Source organism: Camellia sinensis, chromosome 10 (genome assembly GCF_055761805.1).
Source record: "Camellia sinensis isolate YWXY chromosome 10, ASM5576180v1, whole genome shotgun sequence".
Taxonomy (NCBI): domain Eukaryota; kingdom Viridiplantae; phylum Streptophyta; class Magnoliopsida; order Ericales; family Theaceae; genus Camellia; species Camellia sinensis.
This window is the reverse complement of record NC_138970.1, coordinates 170930186-170956710: the sequence shown is the minus strand read 5'-3', so window position 1 is coordinate 170956710 and position 26525 is coordinate 170930186. Positions and strand designations below refer to the sequence as shown.

Sequence of the window (26525 nt, the reverse complement as noted above, 5' to 3'; positions counted from 1 at the left end):
CAGGTCAATTTGACAGCAACCTCTACACATGAATCTCAATCTTAACCGTTCATTTTGATGATACGGCCAGATCAATGGTTGTCTACCCAACAAATGATGTTCATTCGTTCTCTACAATGCACATATGCTACACATCACACCCAAAAAATATTAAAATTCAAAAAAAAAAAAGAAGTATTTTTCTCCGGTCCACGTAGTGGATTGAACTAGTCCAGTTCTAACTCGTAAGTCCAATTCTATTTTGATAATCCAATTTGATATTTTTTAAGTCAATGGGTAAATCATTCAAAAAAAAAAAAAAAAAAAAAAAAAAAAAAAAAAAAAAAAAAAAAAGGCAAAAAAGAAAAAGAAAACATTTGTCCAATAATTGTAACTCATGATTTAATCACATTGGTTACCAATATATATATATATATATATATATAATTTTAAAAATAAATTATTTATATTTTTAAGTTAAATATGATTAAACAAGTAATTGTTACAATTATTGGAACAATCTAAACAATAAATGAATCAAATAATAAGAGCTTGTGATGATCCCATGCATCCAAATTGAATAATACTACAGATCACGAAAAAAATATCATGAAATGTTTCATGAAGATTCTTTATTTCTTGATTAATGTGTGGTGTTTTCTTGTATGTGCAATCTAACGGTGAAGAATCTTTCATAATTATTTTCATGATATTTCATAATCATTTTCATTTTGAGTTTCATTTGGATTTCATTTGGCACGCATGTAAGTCTCATTTGATCTCTATTTAAGGAGACCACGGTTCCTATAGCATACTCAACTAGGGTTTGTTAGTTTGCTTTGCCAATACTCTTCAAAACTCCCACATATAAACACTATCTTTCCATAATCCGATTATATATCCAATGGCTCTACCAGAAGTTCCCATCGATACCTTTACGAACACCGGAAAGGTATCGTTTGTGAACACCAGAGATTCGGAGAGAGCTTTCGTGACGTTTTTAGCCGGAAATGGTGACTACGTGAAGGGAGTGGTAGGTTTGGCAAAGGGGTTGAGGAAGGTGAAGAGTGCTTACCCTCTCGTGGTGGCGATCTTGCCAGACGTGCCGGAGGACCACCGTGAGATGTTGAGGTCTCAGGGTTGCATTGTTCATGAGATTGAGCCAATCTACCCACCTCAAAACCATGTTCAGTTTGCTATGGCTTACTATGTCATCAACTACTCCAAACTTCGTATTTGGAATGTAAGTTAACTAGACATTAATCATACTACGATTATTTATATTTTTTAAAAAAAATTATTAAGTACGTTGTTTTTTGATGTTTCAAACTAATATATAGTAAAAAATTTTGAGGGTGAAATATGCTGACTCATTTTTGTAGTTAAGCTATTTTTATATTATGAATTTGAGTAAAAAAAATTTTAAAAATGAAAGAAACGGTAAGGTTGTGTTTTCATTTTTATTTACATTTACCTGACATTTTTATTTTATTATTTTTTTAAATTTTTATTTAAATACATGATCCAAATGCAAGCGTAAGTCACTTTGGATCATAAATTTTCAAAATGAATTTAGATAAGGCTGACATGACTATATTTTCCAAATTTCCACGTAACTTTGGATCATAGATTTCTAAAATGAATTTAGATGAAATTGACTCGACTTTGTTTTTCCAAATTTTTACATAAAATCAAGATCCTAATATAATTTAAATATATTTTGTGATTTCTCAATTATTAGGACTATCACATACACATACACATTATAAACTTAGTGGTGTTTTAGAAAGTTAGTAAAAAATTAATTTTTTGATTTTTTTTAATTTTTTAGTTTTTTTTTGTTAAAAAAATTGATTTTTTTGTGATTTTTTTTATATAAAAAAATTAAAAAATAAAAAAACTGACTTTTTAATGCCTTTTCAAGACCCCCTTAGTCTAAGTGTATCTAATAATTGTTTATTTTAATCATTTATTTATTTATTTTTTATTTTTTGGGAGCACTCGTAGGCACTTTTTGACTAAGGCCTCGTTTGGTAAGAGGCTATTTTAGCCAATTAGCCAAAAAGTTACTAAATTAGCCAAAAAGCCAACAACCCATAACAAAAAGTCAAAGATTCTCTTTTCTCTCTACTTTTTGCACATCTTTTCGTAATTAGCCAAAAAGTCATCCCAAACATACAAGTTTTTTTTACCTACCTTTTTAGCCAAATAGCCAAAAAGTTACTAAATTAGCCTGTTCCCAAACGAGGCCTAACTGTACCTGCCATTTTCTTTCTCCTGCTTAAACTCAGGGCTAGTTTGGTATGTACTAAATAAGTTAAAAAGTTAAAAAGTTACTATCTTATTTAAGTCACATTATCTTATTTAAATCACATCACCTCTCTAACACATCAAATCAAACCCAACCCAAACCCAACTCAAACCCACCAATAAGTCAAAAAATACACTTTTTTAGGACATCCCAAACCAACCCTCAGTCATAGGCTAGGTTCCTATGTCGTTTCATGTCTAATCTTTATCATATGAGGTTGAAAAAATATATATTTATACATTGTGCCTGTTTGGTGCAGCTTAAAAGTTGCTTATTTCAGCTTTCAGCTTAATTTAAGCTATTTTGATGTGTTTAGTTTAGCTTAACAATGTAGCTTATAGCTTTTTGTAAGTCAGAAATCAGCTTATTCTTTGAGTGGGGCAGGAGATGCTTAATTTATAAGTCAGAAATCAGCTTATGTTCATAGTTATAAGCTATAAGCTGTTAAGGTATAAGCTATAAGTACTTTCCTACAGCTCTACCAAACAGGGCCATTGTATATTTAGTTATAAATTAAGAAATAAAAAAGCAAGATTAAATATACAAGATTCTGATTAAAATTTCTTTATCATATAAGATTGAAAACATATATCTATATATTGTATATTTAGCTATAAATTAAGAAATAAAAAAGCAAGATTAAATATACAAGACTCTGATTAAAATTTCTTTATCATATAAGGTTGAAAACATATATCTATATATTGCATATTTAGCTATAAATTAAGAAATAAAAAAGCAAAATTAAATATACAAGACTCTGATTAAAATAGAATTTGGAGAGGATGCATGAAAATAAGAAAAATCATGTGAGGCAAATAAACCATTTTAACTAGGTGCTAGAATTAAGTTTTTGGATTTTAAATTTATGAACAGAAAAGAAAATGAAAAAAATAAATAAAACAATTTGGATTTTTCTTTTTTCTTTTTTGCTTGAGTTATAACAATGGGCAGAAAATGAATAAGTATATGTAATTTTTTTTATATTATTTCTAAAAAATGATTATATATAAATAATTTCATTTCCTTTTTAATTTTTTCTTAATAAATCCTAAATCCAAATCCAAGACATATTGTAGATATCACATATTTGTGGTAATGAGATTAAATCTCAAAGGGTGAATTAAATGTTTAATATTTTTTTTTCAATTTTTTTTTAAAAAGAAAAAAAAAGGAAAAAGAAAAGACAACATTATATGTTGGACAAAGTAGATGACCTCTGACCATTAGTCACCTAGACAACTAATCCTGCTTACTTTTGAACCAGACAGCACCTACATTAAGCCCGTTTGGGATGATGGTTTGGGTTAAAATAATTATATAGGACAAAATATGTTATTTTAGTTGAATATTTAATTTATAATTATTTTATTTTTTATTTTATAAAAGTTAAAAAAGTTAAATTTTTTTTAAAAGTCTCGTTTGGGAACATACTATTTTAGTAACTTTTTGATTTTTTTAACTAAAATATGAGGTAAAAAAAATTAGCATGTTTGGAATGACTTTTTGATTTTTTACGAAAAAATATTCAAAAAGTAGAGAGAAAAGAAAATTTTTGACTTTTTAGTATAAGTTATAGAATTTTTGATTTTTTAGTAATTTTTTGACTTTCAAGTTAAAACTGTTGCATGTCAAACGAGATCTAAAATAATCAAAAAGTCAATCCATATCCTAAACAAACCTTAAGAAAGACATGATTTTTAGTTGGAAAAAAAAAAACAAATGGTAAAGCCTCCAAGTTTTTAGAAAGCCAGACTCTGAAATCAAATTGAAACGTGTTATTAGATTCTGTGGGATTATTACTAAGTCCATATTGATGATTCAAATTGTTGAATATTTAAGACTCGTCGAGTATTTTATCCTTGTTAAAAATTATTTTGATTGGGATATCTTTGTGTTAAGGATGACTACGATTTTAAAAATAAATTGTTAATACAAATGTGATCTGATCAAGTGATTATTTAAATCTGATCAATGCGATTTTTTTATAAGAATAAAGTAGTCTTCGAATTTTACATATTAAATAGTCCGAATCATGGATGTGGGCTCCGTGATGGGTCCACGGAGGCCCAACAGGATGCTCTCAAACTGGAGTTATCCTTTTTAGAATGAGGTTTGAAATTCTAGTTTATAGAGAAGCGCCGAATATTAAATTGTATTAATATGATATATTAACTTGAGAACATTTTACTTTTGGAAAGAAAAAAAAATGGTATAGCAGGATTTAATGTGCATATATTTGATGTATTGTTACAGTTCAAAGAGTACAACAAGATGGTCTATCTCGATGCAGACATTCAAGTTTTTGAAAACATTGATCATCTATTTGACAAGCCTGGTGGGCACTTCTATGCTGTGATGGACTGTTTTTGCGAAAAGACATGGAGTTCCTCACCACAGTTCTCGATTGGATATTGTCAACAATGCCCGAATAAGGTGACGTGGCCGGCTGAGATGGGTTCACCCCCTCCCTTCTACTTCAATGCTGGCATGTTTGTGTTTGAACCTAACCAATTGACTTATGAAAGCCTTCTTCAGACTCTCCAAATCACTCCACCAACACCCTTTGCGGAACAAGTGAGTCTAATTATCCATTTATATGTTTTTCATTAACTGATTTTCTTTATTTTAATTCTAATTTTATTTTTCACAAGTTAGACCAATATTTAATTATGTCTATAGTTAGTACTTAATTGACACATAGTGAAAGTTCAATGTTTATTTGCATTTTATCCATCTATATAGGTTTGTATACCCTAAGGCAACATGCTTACAAGGACCTTAATATATGACCATCTAATTCTTGGTTGTGGTGGGCTCATTATAGGGCGTATTTTGTTTCATTAATCTTTAAGTTGTTATATGTAGATCATTTAAAAAAGTCAAATTAATTAAATAATTATAACTATATAATTTCATAATATTTATTTTGTAATAAATGAACGATAAATATGATTTGAAAAACATACTACAAAAATCTATTTTTTTTAATGGATTATACACAGAAACTAAGAAAATAGGTGAAATGGATTATTCATATAAACGTTACGATATTTCCATACCAAAAGACTAGTCCTTTTCACAAAGAGTGGAGATATTTTTAACTTTAAAAAAATAAATCTTGTATGTGGACAAAATTACCACTCAAAAAAATCTTTAAAAAACGGAAAGTGTGTTACAAAAATATCATAAAACACTCACAAAGATATAAATTACAAAAAAAAAAAAAAAAAAACCCTTCAATCATATCAGTTTTGGGATCTCAACATGTCCCTATCTCCCAATCCCCTCCCACATACAAAAGCATGTGTAGTTAAATATATTCCATAAGGACTAGCCAAAATCCCTTTAGCTTTTGGCAACTAATCGTGGCACATAAAAGCAACCCCTAATGCATTTAAGGTAACCATGTATGATAGTGTCTATGATGGTTTCATTTTCAAATTATGATAGTGACAATGTTACTATAATAATGAAACATGATGAAGATAGTGTAACAAAGATAACAAACAATAACAAAGATAGTGTAACAAAGATAACAAATAATAACAAAGATAGTGTCTATACTTTTAGATATCAGTTTTTTAAAATTAATTGTTTGACTGTTACTACTCAAACTTTCGATGTTCCTTTTTATCATCAAACGAATGGCATATTCGTTTAAAAATCCTAATTAATTTTAGCATGATATTAGGAAGAGTTATCAGTTTATGAGCATCACATTATTAACACCATCATCATATGTAGAACTGTTGGAGGAGGACAATAAAAGAAAAAGTGAAAATTCCCATTTGACTTTGCTCATCAAAGCCCAAATAAAGAGATTCTATGTTTCTAATTTTTTTTTTTGCTTTCATGATGTACAGGATTTCTTGAACATGTTTTTCCAAGACATTTACAAACCCATTCCTCTGAACTACAATCTGGTTTTGGCAATGTTATGGCGCCACCCTGAGAACGTTGAGCTTGAAAATGTTAAAGTAGTGCACTACTGTGCCGCTGTAAGTATATTATTCTCTCTTGAATTTGAATTTAATTCCATTCATACATTTTTTTGGGTCTAATTATGTATTTAATTTAAGTATCTATAGACTTATAAAAGTTGGTTTACTTTTCTCTTTTTTGAACTTTTTTCAAATTTTTTTAAGATGTGCCAAGTTTATCAAAGACAAAAATAAGCTTAAAAAATAACAACTTAAAAGTTGCAGTGGAAAGAACTTTAGGAAATTAATTTAGCTAATAACTATGTTGGATATTATTCTAATTGTTTCTGAAAATAGGGATCAAAGCCATGGAGGTACACGGGGAAAGAAGCTAACATGGACAGAGAGGACATCAAGATGTTGGTTGCGAAATGGTGGGATGTTTACAACGATGAGTCGCTTGATTACAAACCCGAACAAGATGCTTCTCCAGAGGGAGAGACCTTCTCAAGGTCCTCAATCATGGCTTCCATGCCCGAGCCTGCAATTTCCTTCATCCCTGCACCTTCTGCAGCTTAGAAACCATGAGAAATGTCTCAATGAGTACTCAAAATTGGTTGTAACCAATCCTTATTATGCTTGACTTTTTTAGGCTACTTAAAGCCTTTATGTTTTGGTGAGACCTCACAAGGTTCATCTAAACTCTTAATGTATCTGCTGTTTTGAATGTGTGTCAACCAGCAAAGAAATGAAACTAATATATGTGAAAAAACAAATAACAACTTTGTTGTATAATTTGTGCATCTTGGCTTAAATATGTATTAATTTCAATTTGGGGATTATGTGATTTCACAAACAAATAGTTCTCTACAGGCCCTAAATTCAATTATAGAATTAGACACAACTCTCTTATGAAAATCGTATAAATACACCTCTTTTGGATATGGTCTACAGAGGGTGAAAGTGTTATATTTTTATAGTTAAAGAAATCAAGATGTACGAAGGGGTAAAATGATATTTATTAATAGTTGAAGGATCTTGGTGTAAATAACCCTTGAATTAATTGACATGTTGATTTTTGGTAATATTAGGTGACAAAGGCTTAGCTGGTTGTTGTTAGCGAGTGCATATCCAGAGCATTATTTATTACTTGGCCCCAAGGTTTTAAAAAGCGGCCGCAATCGTTATGTAACGCCGTTACGTAACGGTTTTGGCGGTTACTGCCACCCGTTATGGCCACTTTTGTAGTGTGATTGAGATTCACGGGTGTGTCGACCGTAGCAGCTGCCGTAGCAGTCGTAATGGTGCCATAACAGTCGTAACGGCCTGTTACACACCGTTACGTAACAGTTCCAAACTGTTTCTTTCGAAAAAACACACAAAAAAAAGCTGAAAATGGGGGAAGAGGGATAGAGAGAAGGGGGAAGATAGAGAAAATGGAGGAGCAAAAGATAGAGAGAGGGAGAAAAGGCAAGATGAAGAACATGCTATTGATTTGTTGAAACTGTAAGACCTATGCTATTCTGTTCAACTACTATCACTAAACCATTTTGTTAGTGTGTGTCTATCTATATATTGTTTGAAAATAATAATAATAATAAGTGTGATCATTATCTATTTGGCTTGGTTAAAATATGTATATATATATATATATATATATATATATATATATATTTAGGCTCTTATTTATCCTCTTACTTTTGTCATTGTTTATCTTATATATAATTGTTAGTGATTGATTTTTTGTATAATATAAAGTCATTAATTATTAAAATAAAATATAAAAGCTCAGTTTATAGTGATTTAAAAATATGAAATATATTGGATCATACTTAAAAATTTACAAAAATTGGTCAATATTTATTTTTAACCAAATAAATATGATCATGGAAAAAAAATATGCGTATCGGTAAGTTTTTTTCAAATTGTGTAAAAAATAAAAAAATTCACGGTTCCGGTTACCGCAACCGTTACACTACGGCCTTTACACCCCGCAACCGCAACCGCATCACCGCCACCGTTACGGCGACCGCAATCGCTTTTTAGAACCTTGCTTGGCCCTTATGTTCTATTCAATTAATTGACAGAAAAAGCAGAGAAAATGTTTTTTTTATTTATTTATAGAATTTTCAACCTCTTTTAACCCATCCCAGAAGTTAATTTCCAACCTGAACTTTGATCAATTTTCTAGAGTGATTAACTTGGAGATTATGAAAATGTTTAATCATGATAGGCACATTGTAGAAAAATATGCCTTCAAAAAATATCCCACCTTGAACTAAGGGGTTAGCCTAGTAGATAAGGTGTTTTCGTAAAAAATGTAATATCTGAATTCGAATCTTACTGATACACTATATTATTTTACATTCCGCTATTGCCTTCCTCATAATCAAATCCTTTGTCCTATTCTTCAGTGTTCCTTTGTCCCAAGCTCCATTTCTATTATAATATTGGAATTAGAAAGATAAATTTTAGAGTAAAGATGGTGTTTGGGACACAAGGACAGAGAAGAGTGAGATAGGATTAGAGTTAAATCACATAATATAGATAGGGTGTTTAGGGCAGAAGGATAGAGAAGAGCAGAATAAAAGATTCCTGCCCCTAAATCTCACATCTTTACTCATAAAAGACATCAAAATTTAATACAAAGATGTTATACCGCAAAATTTTTACATGATCCAACGTTATTTTCTAATTGCAACTTGTAATTTGATGATGTAAACATTGTTTATTAGGTTCTTTTTTGTTCCTCTTGCTACTAATTTCAACATTTTTATGTCATCATCATCAACCAGTTCAAAGAAGAAACAGATATCATATATCATTTCACTTGATTCAACAAAAAAGAAAAAAAAAGAAGAATACTGAACTTGCCTTTCAAGTAAACAAAAATAAGAAATTGAAATTTTCTGCAAATTAAATGAAATAAGAATTTGAAACCACAAATAAATAACTTATAACCTTTCAGGTATTATCAAGATGAAAGTAGATGGCGGGTCAACTTGCTCGCTTACCTCAAATTCCAAGACTGAAGATTCTCATATGATTCAATGAGTGCGAGTATTTTGGAACAAAAACAGAGAATTTTAAAAACGAGAAAAAGAGAGGGGGCTTAATGTTGTATCATTCCACCGCTACGGACAACACATAAATTCAAGAAAGTTGAACACCAATATGAAACACAATCATAACATAAAATTTGTCAAGCTAATGAGTTGCCTTGATGCAAGAAAGAACCACAATATACACACAGAGGGTTGAATAGTATATCAGAACTAGCATACAAAATTACATTATTAGGATTCATTTAACATACTAAACAATTTAGAAAGCAGCCTAAAATTACAAATGGTTACATTACACCTCTGTTTCCACAAAAATGATTATACCTCAACTGCAAATTCACCGAAATGCGTACAAGAAACTCGAGAAAATTTATGAATTAATCACAAGTTGGTCAATTCAGAAGCAGAGGCAAACTTCTATGAAATCGTTTTGCATTCTTTCTGCGCAAGGCCCATCTTTGTTTAATATCAAGTATTTCATCCACGGGACATTCATCGGATACTCCAATCTCTCCTGTAGAATTTTTCGCATCAGAATCTCCCCGAATTCTAGCAGTTTCAACGAGCAAATCGCTTATCAACATCTCAGTGGTCTTTGAAGTTATTCCTCTAAGGTACCAGGAAATGGGAGGGGGCGGTACGAGGGCTGGTTGGATGATTTGTTCTAAGCTTACCTTTGATCCAACCCTTCCTTTCCCTCCCGTACATGTAACGTAGTCTGCCAAAGTTTCAGGTATAAAGGGGTGACATAATTTTTCATCTACGAGTAAAGGTTCCACTTTCCAGCAGCCTTCGAATCTTTTCATAAACCCCGTTTTCACTTGCTTGAATTTCATCTGACAAACATGGGCAACGGACGGGTACAGAAAACATTAAGCAACTACTTAGTAAAGAAATAAACCAGTAAGCAAACAAAATCCTAGCATAAGTATAATTCCTAATAAAACAGTAAAAACTCAATAAATATAAAATAACGTCAAAACAAATCATTAAATCCCTTATTTTAAATTTTACTTCATTCAACACCTTTCATTCTCCATCAGTGCCAGCATTTGTAAAATGGGGGGATGCAGCGTTTTTTTCAAGAAAGTTCTCTTTAAATTGCTCCAAACATTTGTCCTTTAGTAAATGCAATTATAAATTTAATATTTTTATACCAGAGAACCTAAATGTATGATTTGCATCAGCTGTGTATGCAACTTGGGTCAGGATCATTCAGGTTGGTGCCAAATTAGAAAAAAGAATAATAAAATTAAAACCAAACCTATTGGATCTCGCTGTTTGGTTTCATTTTCAGAATCTGTTTTTCAAAAAACACTAAAAACTAATTTGGTAAAAAAAATAATGAAAATTTCAAAAACACTGATCTTTTTCATATTGTTTTCCTTTTTTGTGCAAAATAGTTTTTGAAAATTCAAAAACATCTTTTTGGAGTTTATTTTCACAAAACCAGTGTGTTTTCACCAAATATAGTTCGTCATATTTTATTTTTTTTCTTCCAAGTACAATGCAAATTCATTGTTTTGGAATGAAGGTGACTATATTTAGGATGACGTGTTAGAAAACATTAATGATTGAATTGAAAAGAACAATAAGTCCTTACTGTGTGATCTTCTCTGTTCTGATCTACTAAAACATGAACCGAAATGGTCCCTGACCACCAAAGGAACCTCCATAGAGCTGCTTGCTCCAGTTCAACCACCTGCCTTGAACCTTCATCAACCAAGACCCTTCTTGATATTACTTCCTGACAAAGATATCAATATTGTCAAATCACAAACGGAAAATAATGCAATGCTAGAACTCAATGTATAGGTGGGTGTATTTTTATTTTTTTAACTTTCCTCCCCCTTTCTTTTCATATATTTTACTTTAACCCCAAATTAGCAGCCTAAAATTAAAAAAAAGAAACTCACAAAAGTGTCCTGAGGCGTGTCCAAGCATGGGACACACGTGTCCCTACATTGTCTTGCAAAAAATAATAATGAAGAAATTGACATGTCATGTTGCACGTTTGGCATGCGTGTCCCTAGAGTGTCAATGTCCCATATGCATCTAACATGGACACGGCACCCATTTTCAAGTATCGGTGCTTCATAGCTCGATATCTTAGAGACAGAGAGAGATGTGACATCGATAAGAAGCAACATATCTAAATACATTAGCTTCATCTTTTTTCGAAAAATGAAGTGATACTAGCTACTGGACAAGCTGAAATCAATAATCACACGAAAGTTAATCACTGATTTTACCTTAATATTCTTGAAGACCCTCTTATTATCGGGGTCTGTTACAATATTGTATACTGCATCTGGGGGCAGGCCAACATTGACTTCCACATTTAGGTTGCAAAGAGAACCTTTTGGCACTGTTACCTGCAAGTAGTACATACATAACTTTATGCACAACAAAACTTGGGTTGACTTCATGCCTTTATCAATATTTAACTTTATTTGATAATTTTAGTAATAGAATGCAACAAGCTAAACTTTTATGGTGACAACTGTACTTGAATTTCAATGGTCATTTTTAATTGGTTTATCAAAAGATGTTTAAAAACTACAATGATCTTATTGGATCAAATAAGTCATATTAGTTCCAACTTGAACATGCTTCATGTGGAAGGAATAAATTAGAGCTAGGTCTATGTGCGGACAAATGAATATGGAAAAGTGTAGTGATCAACTCGAGACGTGTGACTGTTTGAGGATTCGATTGACTTAGCAAACTGGGAGGTTAGAGAATGTTCGTGTTTCTTTCGGCTTCTATTTTAAGCAGACACACTTTCAATATGGGGCTGTTTTAAATAAGCTGAAAAAAGCTAAATATTTTGGAAATAGGGAAGTAGTGCTTTTAACTTCTACTTCCTGATTATCAACTTCTAGACTCAAGAAAAGCTGCACCAAACATGCCCTATATCTATAGGGTTATAGCAACTTTGAACCAGTCTAATCATCAGTGCTACATATGTAGTAAAGTCTCTCAAAGTACACCATATTTCCTGCTAACTCTTCTATACCTTTATCTCCGGGGAGTGATCGACCCAAGTGGGATTTTCTTTCCAAACTTGCAATTGCTTCTCTAGATCGACCTCCAAGGCATTAGATGATCCTTTATCCTTCCCTAGGAGAGAGGTTGCCGACTTCCATACATCATTATTTCCTGATCTTTTCAAATGTGACTGACAATAGAAAAAGTATTTTTATTCAGTACTAAAATGAGAATGCATTAATTAATTGGAGGCTTCATAAGAGACAGCTGACCTTAAGAGACTTTTGAAGTTTCTCACGGAGCTGCACAAGAAAACTAGGCATTGCGGGACCGATCCGACTAGAAGGTTCATTCCTGTCTTTCCTTTGGATATGTATGTCTATTTTATTCACTTTTATCTCACCCATTGAAACCTGAATTAAGTTTTAAAAAAAAAAACAATGATGCAGCAGGTGCAAATTTGCAATTGTTAATTTTATACGCTCAACACAATTTCTATCGTATTAGCAGTTTTGTACTACCAATTACTAAGTTAGACTGATTTTTATAGAATGCTGCAATTTATTTAACCAGTGTAGTTGCAGGAAATTCCCTGAGGCGGCGTTTGGATTTTGGTTTTGTTGAGGGAAAAGATGTTCACTTTTTCCTTCCATTTTCTTTTCCCTCTCCCCCACAAATATGCAATCCAAACACAACAAAATAATATGAAAGTTTCAATCAAGACACCTTGACCACATAAATTCTATTATTTAGCAGATTTTCTTCAAGCTACTAGGCCAATGATTTATATTAACACAAGCAGCATACTAATTACAAAGAAAAAATTAACTCCAATATAACCATGGAATTCCCATAGCAAGTAATGTCTTGAACCAGTCTATCAGGGAATCTCCAATCCTTGACTGAAACCTTTATCAAATTTAAATTTAGGTAAAAGATCACTCAAAACACCCTCCACTCCATGACCAAAACATATACAAAATTGAGTTTTATTCAAATTTTTACCCAAATCAAAGGAGGTTATTCAAATGTTTAATAAAAAATTTCAAGACTATTTTGTGGCTCTCAAATTTACCATTCTGTGATTAGTAAAGCTTTTAGTCAAATTTACACTTAAATATGAGTTTGTCAATTACAAAAGCAACCATAAAATCAAAATGCCATAGAAACCCACCCACCAATATAAAAACCCAAATCACAATAGTAAGAAAATTCAATACAGTATCCGAATCCAACCTCAATTAACTATTAATAAGCATAACCCAGTTCAATCCAAGCTCTGAATTTCCTAAAAACTGTTAATTAACTATAAAGAAGGCTTACCCTGAAGTTAGCTCACCATTAAGCAGTACTGTTTTTGAGTTACAAATAAAATGAAACAAGAACAGGAAGATAAGACAGAGGTGCTGAATCTCAAGGATTGTTAGCAAGAAATTTACATACCAAAAACCCAGAAAAAAACCAATAAAATAGAAAATGGAAAATAGAAAAGAATTACAGATAGATCTGCAGATAAACTGTTTGACCAATTGTCTAGAAGAGAGATTCAGATAGAAAGAGTACTCACCAGAGGGATTTTGGGAGAAGAATATTCCTACCCACTTGAGATTGCGATGCGAATAACCCAAAACTTTGTTCAATTATCAATGGAAAATGATCCTTTATATATTTATTTATATATAAATCTCTGTGTTTCCATATACATGGGGGAGTCAATGGGGGTGTTGAGAGTTCCTTTTTTGCTTCTTCAAAGTTCGGTAGAGAGGCAACCATAGCACGTGATTCATTCTTCCACGCACGTGTATTTTGTTCCCAGCTCACGGAATTTTATTTTATTTTAGGGCAAATTACAAACACCCTCGAGGTTTGGTAAAAATATAGATTCGCCCCTGAGGTTTGAGAAATTACAAATTATTCTTGAGGGTCAAATTTTCATAACAAATTAGGAAAAATTAGGGGAGAATCTTTATAAAAATAAAAACCTCAGGAGGTAATTTGTTATGAAAATATAAATCTTAGAGGTGAAATGTAATTTCTCAAACTTCAAAGAGAAATTTATATTTTCATCAAATCTGAGAGGGGTGTTTGTAATTTGCCCTTTATTTTATTTTCAAGATAATTGCTACTGTGATAGTAATTATATTACAACGTAAGTCGCCTCTTTATAACTTCAAATTTGAAATTTTATTCATTTTAATACTTAAATACCCACCGTATGACCGCTTGAATAATTACTTGAGGTGTGGCCGAGTAATGTAAATATCTTTAGATTTTACCATTGTTTCAAGTAAATTTTTATTTTTATTTTTATTTTTTTATTTTTTTATTTTTAACTATATGTAAGGAGAATTTGTAAAATTATTAAAGACGTGCAAATCAAACAATAATTTTTTTTTAAAAAAATTATACAAAGAGATCAATCTCTTCTGTCAGTTGTATGAAATTTATGTGGGAAGGCTTTTCTCAAGAAGTATATAGCCTCCGTTTGGGTAGTGGGTTGTCTTTTTGGCTTTTTAGTTTTTTTGACTATTTTAGTCTGGGCTAAAAAGCTTGGTTTGGGAAGGACTTTTTGACTTTTTTGACTTTTTTTGTGAGAGAAGAGTGTGATCATTATGGGTTGGATGTGATGTTTTGTTTTTTGTGGCTAAAATAGCCTTTTTTGTCTTTTGTAGTTAAAATAGCCAAAAAAAGCTCACTTTAATTCTTCCCAAACGGACCCATAGTGGGTATTTGAGAAGTGGATTTTTTTGTAAATTTTTTTAGTTATAGGATATTATTGGAAAATTTTTTTTTATGTTTGGAAAGATAGTTGGATTTTTGTAGTTGAATGTGATATTTGTGAGAGAAAAATGAAATGATTATAGGATTTGATGTGATATTTTGTTTGGATTTGTTTTTTTTAGTTTTGTAAAACATTTGTCTTGTAATGAAAAAAAACCAAAAAAAACCCAAAAATCAAGTTCCCAAACGCATAACTCAAAATTATTTTTTAAAGATAACATTTCAAAATCATGATTCTAAAGATAACATTTCAAAATCAATTTTTAAAATTTATAACCAAACACATAACTCAAAATTACTCAAAACTCAATTCAAAAATTAATTTCAAAACTCATAACCAAACACACAACTCAAAACTCAATTCAAAACTTTTTTTAAAACTCAAAACCAAACTCTTTTCAAAACTCTATTTTAAAAGAAAAAATTCAAAAAAATATTTTTTATTTTATTTTTTAAAATTATTTTTAAAATCATAATTTGAGGGTAGAGTCGTGCTTTGAGTTAGGAGTTTTGAATTGAGTTTTGAAGAGAGAAAATTTGTTTGGTTATGAGTTTTGAAAAGAGTTTTGAGTTGTATTTTGAAATTTTTTAGATTTATTTTTTTAAAATATTTAAAAAATTTCTTAATTTTATTTTTTTAGGGTAAATATTTTATATTTTAAATATTTATTTATTTATTTTAATGTGCAATATATTTCATAAATTTATTTTTATTTTAAATGTATAATTTTTATTTTAAATATTTTATTTTATAAATATATTTTTAAATATTTTAATTTTTTTGTTATGTGTTGGTTATGATTTGAGTATAAAGTTTTGAAAATAGTGTGGAGTTTCAAGTTATGTGTTTGGTTATGAGTTTTAAAAATAATTTTTGAATTGAATTTTGAGTTATGTGTTTTGTTACGATTTGATTGGAGTTGTGTTTTGGGTTTAAAATAATAAAATTAAATTATTTACAAAATAAAATAAAATATTTAAATAAAAATTATATATTTAAAATAAAAACAAAATTTTCTTAAACATTTTTTAATATTTTAAAAAATAAATCCAAAAAATGCAAAATACAACTCAAAATTCTAAATTCAAAACTCTTTTTAAAACTCATAATCAAACAAATTTTCTCTTTTTAAAACTTAACTTACAATTCTACACTCAAATCACAATTCCAAAAAGAGAATCACAAACCGAAAACTAAACCAAACTCAACCTTAATTTTCTACTTGTGTTCACTTACGGGAAATTTTTTTTTTTTTTTTTTATTCACTTTGCTTGGTTTGAATTTTCGAAAAACACTTTTTAGAAAATCTTACTTTCTTATTTTTCATATTTTTTTTTTATTTTTACTGAATTTCTTTAATATTTTAAGTAGTTTTTAAAAATTTTTAGACACACATAACATAAATACACTTAAAAAGTATAATTTTGTGAAAAAAATCTTTAAAAAATTTACTAAATATCAAAAATACAAAAAAAATTACGAAAATTAAATACATTTTTCGTATTTTTGTGTATTTATTAATTTTTTGAAATATTTTTTCACAAATATTTTACTTTTTAGACACATCTAAGTAAGATGCATCTAAAAAAATAAAAAGAATGCTTAAAATTTTAAAACTATTCACTAAAAATAAAAAAAACACAAAAAATAAAAAACTTAATTTTTCAAACAGATTAATTTTCTATAAAATCTTTTGTTTTTTGTGAGATCAGTTTTGAGAGAAAATATATTCCAATAAGACAATTGAAGATGTGATGATGATATCAACGGCTATGTTTGGCTTGAAGGTTTGGTTTGGCTTGGTTGAGACTATTTTAGTCACAAAAAGATAAAATAGATTTTTTAATCCAATATGACAAAATGGGATTTGGGGTCACTGCTGTGGTAAATACACATCAGTGGCTGTTGTGGTTCATTTTGTGGTGCATTATGGGATTATTTTTATGATTTGAACCGTTCATTTTGTAAGGTTTGTTGAGTACTTCAAGCCTACCAAAAATCATATTAATCGGATACCAATAACTATATGATTGATAACCAAAAAAACAAACAAGAAATTTTTCTTTTAAAAAATAGTATAAAAATATGCAATTCGATCATATAGTTGTTGATATCCCATTAATATGATTTTTGGTAGGCTTGAAGTACTTAACAAATCCTACAAAATGAACGGTTCAGATCATAAAAATAAACCCACAATGCATCACAAAATGAACCACAGCAGTCACTGCTGTGTATTTACCACAGCAGTGACCCATAATCCGACAAAATGTCACATCCAAATTATAATTATTTTATTTTTTTTCTCACAAAAATTAAAAAATTAAAAAATCTATCCCAAACGAAATTTTTTAACACCAAACTAAAATAACTAAAAAAATTAAACCACATCCCAAACAAGAGCGTAATAAATATTCAATGTAACAACAGTAATATTACAAACTAATAATAAAACTTTGAAGGTTGATGAATCTCAAATGTTCAAATAATTATGAGTTGGGTGAAAAATGTGTGTTCGGATCCTCTCCAGTCTCTCTCTCCAGCTGTTCCACCGAGCGATGGCTTACATAGAGACACGTCACCTATGAAGAAATAAACGGCTCAGATTTATTTCTCTGAACAAAAAAAAATACACATCCACTAACACACACTCACAGCACACACACACTCCCTCTCCGGCCCTTTCTCACTGGCACACACATTCACAGCGCGCGCACACTCACTCTCTCTCTCTCTCTCTCTCTCTCTCTCTCATTTCCAACAAAATATTAAATTACACACACTCTTTCTCTATCACGTTTTAATAAAAAAATAAAAAAGTATTTTAATCTTTTTTCATTTTATTTTCATAATATATATACAATTTTCAATATAAAATTTTATTTTTATAAAATTAATATCATTGAAAATATATTTTTAAAATAAGACAAATGTTAAATATATTTAATAAAAATTTAAAATAAATAAAAAGTAATTACTATGTTTAGTTATGCTTTCAAAGTATTATTTTTAAAATATAAAAATAATTTTCATTCCAAAAAAAAATATATGAAAATATTAATGACTTTTGCGCATAGATGTAAATTTTTTTTTTTAAACATAAATTCAATCTATGCACAGGTGTAAATCAAATATAGATTTTTTTTTTTATTTCCTTTAAAAAAAATTATAAACTCGTTTGGTTAATAAAATTAAATTAAAAGTCATTATTTTCATATGATTTTTTTTTGATTGAGGATTATTTTTGAGAATTTTAAAAATATATAATTTTTGTGTGTTTATTTCATCAAATTAATTTTTATATTTAAAAAATAATAATTTGAAAACATAACTAAACATCATAATTACTTTTTATTTATTTTAAATTTTTATTAAATATATTTAATATTAGTCTTATTTTAAAAGTATATTTTCAATGATATTAATATTATAAAATTAAAATTTTATATTAAAAATTATATATATATTATGAAAATAAAATGAAAAAGATTAAAATAATTTTTTTAATTTTTTTATTAGAAATGAGAGAGAGAGAAAGAGAGAGAGAGAGGGGGGAGAGAGAGTGGCATGTGACCCGTGACGTGTGCGTGAGTGAGGGACAGAGAGGAGTGTGAGGAAAAGGGAATGATTCATTGTGGGTGTATTTTGAAATTTTTTTATTTAAAAAAATAAATTTGAACTGTTTATTTCTTTATCGGTGACATAACTCTATTTGAGTTGTTGCCCGGAAGAACAGTCGAAGAGAGAGGCCGGAGAGGATCCGGACTCAAAAAATGTGATATATCAATTAGAACAATGCTTGTGTCCATAATCCATAATAAATAAAAAACATAAATAAATAAATAAAAATTGTGAGTTCAATACCTAGAAGATAGGTGAGAATATTTTGATTTCACTGAACTGAAGAATTTAAAAAATCTCAATCCTCAGTCAAAAAATAAAAAAGGTAGGCGTCATTTTCCTCTTCTCTAAACAAAAACATCAAAAATAAATAAAAATTCATACTCAGAGAACATGTAAGAATATAAATTTTGAATTCCAGAATTTAAAATTTTAGTAAATTCGAAAAATTATTGTCATCTGTCATCTCTTTTTTTCATGAGAAATACAAAGAGAACGAGTAGTTATTTTTTAAGTTATAAGCTTTTGATATTAAATGGGGGAATAGAATAACTCCAAATCCCAAATTCATCAAAATCTAAAATGGATTCAGCTAATGAAAGATACATAATTGTAAGCTTCATATAACAATAGTTATTTGAAGATCTAGATCAAAGTTCCAACCATGGATGTGAACACGTCTTCACATCCATTCACATTTCACTTCCCAAATACTTCTACTTCTTGACATCTCCACACAAAATGCACAACAAACTTTTATTTAGCATAGGATAGCACACTAGACACCTCCATCCACATACATATATATATATATATATAGGTATATAGCTATGCTTTCTCATGTTTTGCGGCAGATGCCTCCCTCACAAGTCCATCCCTCCTTCACCTTTCCCAGTGCTCCTCCACAATTCTCTTTTGGGTCATCTTTCTTGAGTGCACACTTGGGGTGAAGATCGAAGTCACACACCTTGCAATAAAATGACCAGCCATGCCCCATCTCCCTACACCCATTGCAAACATAACTATTAGAATAATGTATAGAGAGGTAGAATAGATTGTATTTATTCATATGGTTAGGGGCTCCTTATATAGGAGACGATTTACAAATTGTAATGATGAAAATCTAAAGCACTAATATTGCATTATACATAAAGTCTAAACCACTAACATAAAGCTAAAGCACTAACATTACACTATACATAAAGTCTAAACCACTAACATAAAGCTAACACACTAACAGCCCCCCTCAAACTCAAGGAGAATAGGAACTAACCAACTTGAGTTTGGAGAGAGTAATAAAACAGGAAAATAAGCGGACAAATAAAATTAAAAATGGGATAGGAGACACTGTATGGTCGTGTCAGACCGTTGTAGAAGACAGTTTATGGGGTCATGTCGGACCGGTGTAGAAGATAGTTTACGGGGTCATGTCGGACCGTTGTAGCAGACACTGTGTGGTCGTGTCAGACCGATGTAGAAGACAGTTTATGGGGTCATGTCGGACCGATGTAGAAGACAGTTTACGGGGTCATGTCGGACCGGTGTAGAAAACAATTTACGGGGTCATGTCGGACCGTTGTAGCAGACAGTTTACAGGGTCATGTCGGACCGTTGTAGAAGCTGACCGGAATCAATGTCGGGACAGTTTACGGGGTCATGTCGGACCGTTGTAGAAAATTGTGGTGGTGCGCCTCTGGTTTTGCTCCGTTGAACTTTCCGATGCGGTCGGTGGAGCAAAAAATGGCGGTGCAAACTGATATTGAGGCAAATCAGTATACTTTGAAGTCATGTGTGGAGACCATGACGGCGGTCACAAACCTGTCGCACCGGCTGCAGAGTAGGACAAATGAGGTGCAGCAGTTAAACGCCCAACTGGCTCTGCTCCAGCGCATGTATAAGGATGCGCGAGCAGAGATAAGTGTGCTAAAGACGGAAAATGAGGAACTGAAGCGGAAGGCCACCGTTATGTTCCGATTTGGAGGTCCACCATATGCTGTAGTGGAGGAGCAGAGAGTAGTGATCATGCCCAGTGGAGTGGGAAATACGGAGGCAACACCAGCAAGGGCCGCCCAGGACGGAGGCAAGAAGAAGAAACCGGCGGCAGAGTAGAGAAGGGATGTCGGGGTGTGGCCGTCTGCAGAAAAGAAAACAAAGCCGTTTTGTTTTGTTTTGTTTTGTTTTTTTTTTGGTGTAGAATGGTGAGCGGGGTGAATCCCTGATATGAATAAAACAAGTGTGTTGTGCAAACTCGAATGGGAGGTGTGGTAATGCAGAAAAAGCAACTGGAATGAATGTAGTTTTTTTTTGTGGTGAAAATAATAATAATAATAATAATAATAATAAATAAATAAAATGAAATGTTGGAAGCCAGTGGAATCAATGAAGGCTAGTATAATATAGTTGAGTGGGGAAAAGAAGGATGGGTATGTTGATTATATAAGAAAATAAAAGTGGGGAATGGAGGAAATGAGTGGAAAGAAAAGTTTAGTGGAAATAGGGTGTTGGGTATATGTTGGTGGCCACGTCTTTAGCAGAGCAAAGACGTTGGGAAAAAGTGAAAGAAAAGTTGAAAATATGAGAGGAGAGGGGACAAACCCATGTGAGGGAAAGAGGGGCTTAAAGAAAGTGAGGGATGGGGCGGTGGATGTGTTGGTATTATAATAAAAAAAGAATATGGAGATACATAAAATAAGCTAAAAAATTAAAATTGGGTAGTGGGGAGCCGAGTGGGGTTTGGTCAGAGTATTGGAAAGAGGGTGATTAAAGAAAACAAGAGTACCCACCCAGATTAAAGAAAACAAGTTTCTTCTTCCCTACCACTGAGTCCACTCCTTATTCTTCTTCCGTTCCTTGTTTGCTTCTCAGCTGCAACAGAAGCATCTTTTAGGCCTGGGTTTCTCTACACCAGAAACAGAGGAAGGTGTACCCCCCAGTTTTGGAGCAGCAGGAGAGAAGCATGGCCTATGATGGTGCCAGAGGGATCGACGGTGTCGAAGGTGTTTGGGTCGAGAGCGTTCGAGCGGTATAGATACGATCTCACTCTGTTGGAGGCCACGACGAGAAACGACGACGTTGAGAACGTGTTCGCGAGTCTTGTGAAGGAATCGAGTGCTGCTCTGCTCAACTCGTATGCCAGAAAGGGCTTTCCTTACTCGGCATGGGAGGTCAAGACTCTGCTCAGTCAAGCTTTGGTCTCTGAAAAAGCTGCTGCTATTTATTTATTTATTTTTTTTGTGTGTGTGTGTTTGCTGGCTGTTGAAGAAGCTGAGAAGGCTGTGGAAATGTTCCAGCACGATGGCTATGACAAGGCCGATCCCCATTCTTGGAAGCTCGGTGAGGCCTCTAAGGGCTAGGTTTTCGTAGCCTGGCGATTAGAGGGTCGAGGACTCGCCTGTAGATGAAAATGAAGTCTGCGACGCTAAGGATGTCGAAGCTGGACATACATAGAAGAGTGTCAACACCCAGAGGCACTTGATTCATTTGTAGTGCTAAGGAGTGTTGTAATCTGCATTTTCCCAGATGGGTTTTACAATGGAGGTGCCCGACAATACGTGGTAGAAGCAGCACAAATCTTGGCATTGAGAGAAGCAAGATGATGGTGCATGGGTTCCATGCCCATGGCTAAGCCGGAGATCACGGAGTAACCAGTAATGTTGGTGTGCAGAAGCAAGATGATGGTGCATGGTCTTGAGACATGCCCAGTAGTGAACTCAAGCGTCAATATTGTAGAGCTGTTGTCAATACGACTGTCAACAAGTTCAAAAGGAGAATAGGTTGAGGCCCGGCGGACGGTCAAGGCAAGGTTGGCACCCACCGGAAGACGAAGAACACCAAGAGTTTAACCTATTGCTCTGATACCATATTAGAATAATGTATAGAGAGGTAGAATAGATTGTATTTATTCATATGGTTAGGGGCTCCTTATATAGGAGACGATTTACAAATTGTAATGATGAAAATCTAAAGCACTAATATTGCATTATACATAAAGTCTAAACCACTAACATAAAGCTAAAGCACTAACATTACACTATACATAAAGTCTAAACCACTAACATAAAGCTAACACACTAACAATAACCACTACGACGGATTCGTGTGAGCTCATGTTCCGCCTGGAGTTCGTGTTTCACTTTCTCAGGCCACCCCTTTGCCATTTCCTCCATCTGTTCATCCAATTTCTTCAAGTGCTCTTCGGTGAAGGGATAGGCATCTGCACCGTGGGCTTGCAACAGCAGCCTGGCTTCTGTAGTGAGTGTTCGACCACTAGGTCCAATAGCAACAAGTGCAGGAATTCCTCTGATTTTGAACCTACGTTGGAGGGATGCCTTTCGCTCATCATCTCAAGGGAGGGCTAGCCACAACATGCTTGAAAAGAAGTCATCAAAGGAGGGTTGATCGCGATCACTTGAGATGAAAATTATTTCGAATGCATTGTCCTTGGCCTTAATCTCGTCGTATATTGAGATTAACTTCGGTAGAAAAGCACGGCATGGTCTGCACCATTGGAGTCCGGATCCCCTCCGTGCAATTTCTCCTTCATCTCCTTCTTGCAACGGCCATAAAAAAAATAAAAAATAAAAAATAAAAATAAAGAAATTGAAATTTCACTTTATTCCCACCCGTTGCTATAGTCATACATTCAAGCACAATCGCTCTCACTTTCACTCAGTCTCGCACTCACCCGTCCTCCTCCACTGAAGCCACCCTCACCAGCGACAAGTCCCCCAGACGGCACCGGCGACCCGACGGCGACCCACTCCAGTCTTAATATTCTTTGCTTTGTGAACCATAGCTCCACCGCGACCACCATCGGCTGAGCGAAGAAATTTCTTGATAAGAACGTGGGTTCTGAGGCCATAGAGGAACTAGGTTTGTATTTGTAACTCTGAAATTAAGAAGTTAGGGTTGTGTGATTGAAATTGAGAAAATAGATTTGAAATTTCAAAATTAGGGCTTTGATTTAGGATTCGAACAGTGAAAAATTAGGGCTTTCAGAGTGGGTGTGATTTTGTGGGTTTTGGATGAATTAGTTCAACAAAATGATTAATTTTCTACTTGATTTTGTAAAGAATTGTTGTAGAGTTCCTGTGAAATTATATCCATGACACTAGTTTGAGCTTAAGTTTTCAAATTATAGTTGAAAAACTAATTATAGTTGAACTTAAGTTTTGTGTGTGAAATTAGTTTGTTTTGTGTTTGAAATGATAGTTGAACTAATTATCGATGACAGTAGTTTGTTCTGTGTTTGAAATTATATAATTGCTCTCTAGTACTATCTCTAAGATCCATTTTCCTTAAAGCCAAAAACAACTTAAGTTCTTTTTGTTTACATACTAGAAGCATCTCCACTGGTGTAGTCTTTTCTATGCTATTTTAGCCTATATAAAGTGTACTTTATACATATTTGTTACGAGCTGTTTCATATATAAGAGGTTGGAGTGAGTGTTTTATGTTGTGATATGCTATTTTAGCACTGCTAACATCTATACTAATCCAGTACAGAATTCAAGCATATAAACCAATATTGAAATATAAACAAGACCGCAAACAGCAAACTATGTGCAAATTGAACAATGAATAACTACCACCAAAAATAAATTTCTGTCAAAATTATAGTTGAACTAATTATCCATGACACTAGTTTGTTCTGTGTTTAAAGTTATATCCATTAATGCTATGTTCTGTGTTTGAAAAACTAATTACCTACTTCGGGTAGAATAAATGATAAAATCCTAGTAAGTTACAAATAAAATGAAAGTGAGTTAAGAACTAGGTGTTGCATTGGCTTCAATGAAAGTGAGTTAAGAAACAATGAGTTAAGTCAATCCTTGACAACCTAGCAAGTCCTGACATTGTTCCACATTGTAGTTGTTCCACATTGTTTTAATTAATCTAGCAAGTCCTGACATTTTGCCCAATGAGAATGTTTTTAGTTTGGCTCAAATTGAAGATGTTTTCAGTGCTGACATTAATCTAGCAAATCCAGTCACTCACTCTCAAATTGAAGATGTTACACTAGTTGTTCCACATTGTTCCATTTTTAGTGAAGATGTTTTCAGTTTGGCTCAAATTCAAATAGCCTTCACACTCTATCGCTTTTCTCTACGGAACTGCCATTTAAAAAATTTCTCATGTACGCAGATTTAAAAAATGGCTTCTTCTTTTAACAATAGCAACATAAGATTACAACCGAGGCTATGCAATTATGGAAGAACCGCTGCCATATATCTTGTAAGAACCAATGAGAATGGAAATCAAGGGCATTTGTTCTTTGTTTGCCCATCAAAATATGTAAGTATGCATTGGAAAATTTATTCCTTTAGTAGTCACATTAATATTTGTCTTATTCAACTAACTGATTGTCATGCATTGCAGAGTAACACTTCCACTCCCCATTGCAATTACTTCAAGTTCGTGGATGAAGATGATGAAGACGTTACGTCTAGAATCCATTCCAACAGTACAACTTGTGATGCTATAACAGTAGAAGACTTTAACAATGTAAGGACGAGGCTTGCTTACATGGAAAATGACTATGGTCAAAGGCTTCAAAGGATGGAAAATAATATCAAAGTGATGGTGTATTTCACTGTATTTTCTATCATTTTGTACTTTATGATGTAACTTTTGTACTTTATTGTATTTTGGGAAACTGAATGGAAGTTTGTACCATTTTGGGTTTTATGTACTTCATGATGTAACTTATATTTATGGAATGAATTTTAATGTTGAACTTAGAACTGCCATTACTTCATTATGGATTGATTTTTGGGAAACATTGGCTGATTGCTCTCAACTTGTGGCCTCAACTTGTTATCTGTTATCTGTTATGGAATGAACTATGAAATGAATTAACATTGGTTGATTTCCCTCAACTTGTGGCCTTAACTTGTTATCTGTTGTGGAATGAATGATGAAATGAATTTTGGGAAACATTCAACTTGTTATCTGTTATGGAATGAATGATGGAATGAATTTTGGAAAACATTTAGTTAGCAAGTTTATCATCATTACTTACTTATGGTTCTGAGTATGGCAACAACATGACTTACTTAAGTTTATCATCATTAGCATCATTATTACTTACTTAAGTTTATCTTCATTACTTACTTAAGTTAAGTTTATGACTTAAGTTTATTATCATTAGCAGCATGATAAACTGTTAGCAAGTTTATCTATTATCTGTTAGCATGTTATGGTTCTGAGTATGGCAGCAGCATGAAGCTCTAGCAGAACCATTTATCAGTATGGCACGTTTTGGTTTAATAGCAGCAGCATACCAAAACCAACATGTTATGGTTCTATGAGTATGGCAGCAGATCCAGCAAATCCAACATTGGCACCAACATGTATGGTTCTATCATTAGCATGCCAGAACCAGAACCAACATTGGCACCAACATGTATGGTTCTATCATTATCATTAGCATACCAGAACCAACATGTATGGTTCTATCATTAGCATACCAGATCCAACATACCAGAACCAACATGTTATGGTTCTAGCAGCAGATCCAACATACCAGAACCAGATGACAGCAGAACCAGCATACCACCAGCAGAACAGATAAAGCAGCATACCACCAGCAGAACTAGATGACAGCAGAACTAGCATTCTACTAGCAGAACATATGAGTGATCAGCGGAACAACAGAACCAGAACCAGAACCAGCATACCAGAACCAATACAAACATGCACACCAATACAGTTACAACACAGTTTCAGCAATACAAACATGGGCACCAATACAGGTTAAATACAGTTCCAGCAGAATCAAAAAATGGACAGCAGTACAACAGATGGGATAATTTTTCTAACAAATGAAAAAGCTGTGTAAATTAACATCAAGT

General features: G+C 32.4%; 2 protein-coding genes and 1 pseudogene across 4 annotated transcripts in view; 1 reads left to right on the top strand and 2 right to left on the bottom strand.

The window, feature by feature from the left end:
* The first annotated feature begins 788 nt into the window (after nucleotides 1-788).
* Nucleotides 789-7008, top strand: LOC114299202 (galactinol synthase 1). The gene is made up of 4 exons (XM_028243890.2): nucleotides 789-1222; nucleotides 4547-4867; nucleotides 6157-6291; nucleotides 6571-7008. The coding sequence occupies exons 1-4, from the start codon at nucleotides 884-886 to the stop codon at nucleotides 6790-6792; spliced, it is 1017 nt and encodes a 338-aa protein (XP_028099691.1). The 5' UTR covers nucleotides 789-883; the 3' UTR covers nucleotides 6793-7008.
* A 2449-nt stretch (nucleotides 7009-9457) lies between these two features.
* LOC114299203 (uncharacterized) lies at nucleotides 9458-14077 on the bottom strand. 2 transcript variants are annotated; one of them, XM_028243891.2, is made up of 6 exons: nucleotides 13837-14077; nucleotides 12542-12682; nucleotides 12298-12459; nucleotides 11531-11653; nucleotides 10882-11025; nucleotides 9458-10114 (listed from the first exon to the last, which is right to left on the bottom strand). In XM_028243891.2, exons 2-6 carry the CDS (start codon nucleotides 12674-12676, stop codon nucleotides 9671-9673), a joined length of 1008 nt encoding a protein of 335 aa, XP_028099692.1. In that variant the 5' UTR covers nucleotides 12677-12682; nucleotides 13837-14077; the 3' UTR covers nucleotides 9458-9670. The 2 variants fall into 2 exon arrangements, with proteins under 2 accessions (XP_028099692.1, XP_028099694.1); XM_028243893.2 differs by having other exon boundaries at nucleotides 13593-13837.
* A 5161-nt stretch (nucleotides 14078-19238) lies between these two features.
* LOC114299214 (putative nucleoredoxin 1) overlaps nucleotides 19239-26525 on the bottom strand; it is a 28287-nt pseudogene continuing 21000 nt past the window's right edge. Inside the window, exons 8-10 of the transcript XR_014343147.1 lie at nucleotides 22757-23181; nucleotides 20362-20365; nucleotides 19239-19694 (exon numbers count right to left, since the gene is read on the bottom strand). The product of XR_014343147.1 is annotated as a putative nucleoredoxin 1 (transcript). The remainder of the gene's footprint in view (nucleotides 19695-20361; nucleotides 20366-22756; nucleotides 23182-26525) is intronic.

Coding starts and splice junctions, on each gene's coding strand:
- LOC114299202 (XM_028243890.2), top strand. CDS start 884: ATGGCTCTACCAGAAGTTCCCATCGATACCTTTACGAACACCGGAAAG. Junction 1,223..4,546: donor CCAAACTTCGTATTTGGAAT/GTAAGTTAACTA, acceptor GTATTGTTACAG/TTCAAAGAGTACAACAAGAT. Junction 6,292..6,570: donor TAGTGCACTACTGTGCCGCT/GTAAGTATATTA, acceptor TTCTGAAAATAG/GGATCAAAGCCATGGAGGTA.
- LOC114299203 (XM_028243891.2), bottom strand. CDS start 12,676: ATGGGTGAGATAAAAGTGAATAAAATAGACATACATATCCAAAGGAAA. Junction 12,460..12,541: donor AACTTCAAAAGTCTCTTAAG/GTCAGCTGTCTC, acceptor TTCTATTGTCAG/TCACATTTGAAAAGATCAGG. Junction 11,026..11,530: donor GGGTCTTCAAGAATATTAAG/GTAAAATCAGTG, acceptor TATCTTTGTCAG/GAAGTAATATCAAGAAGGGT.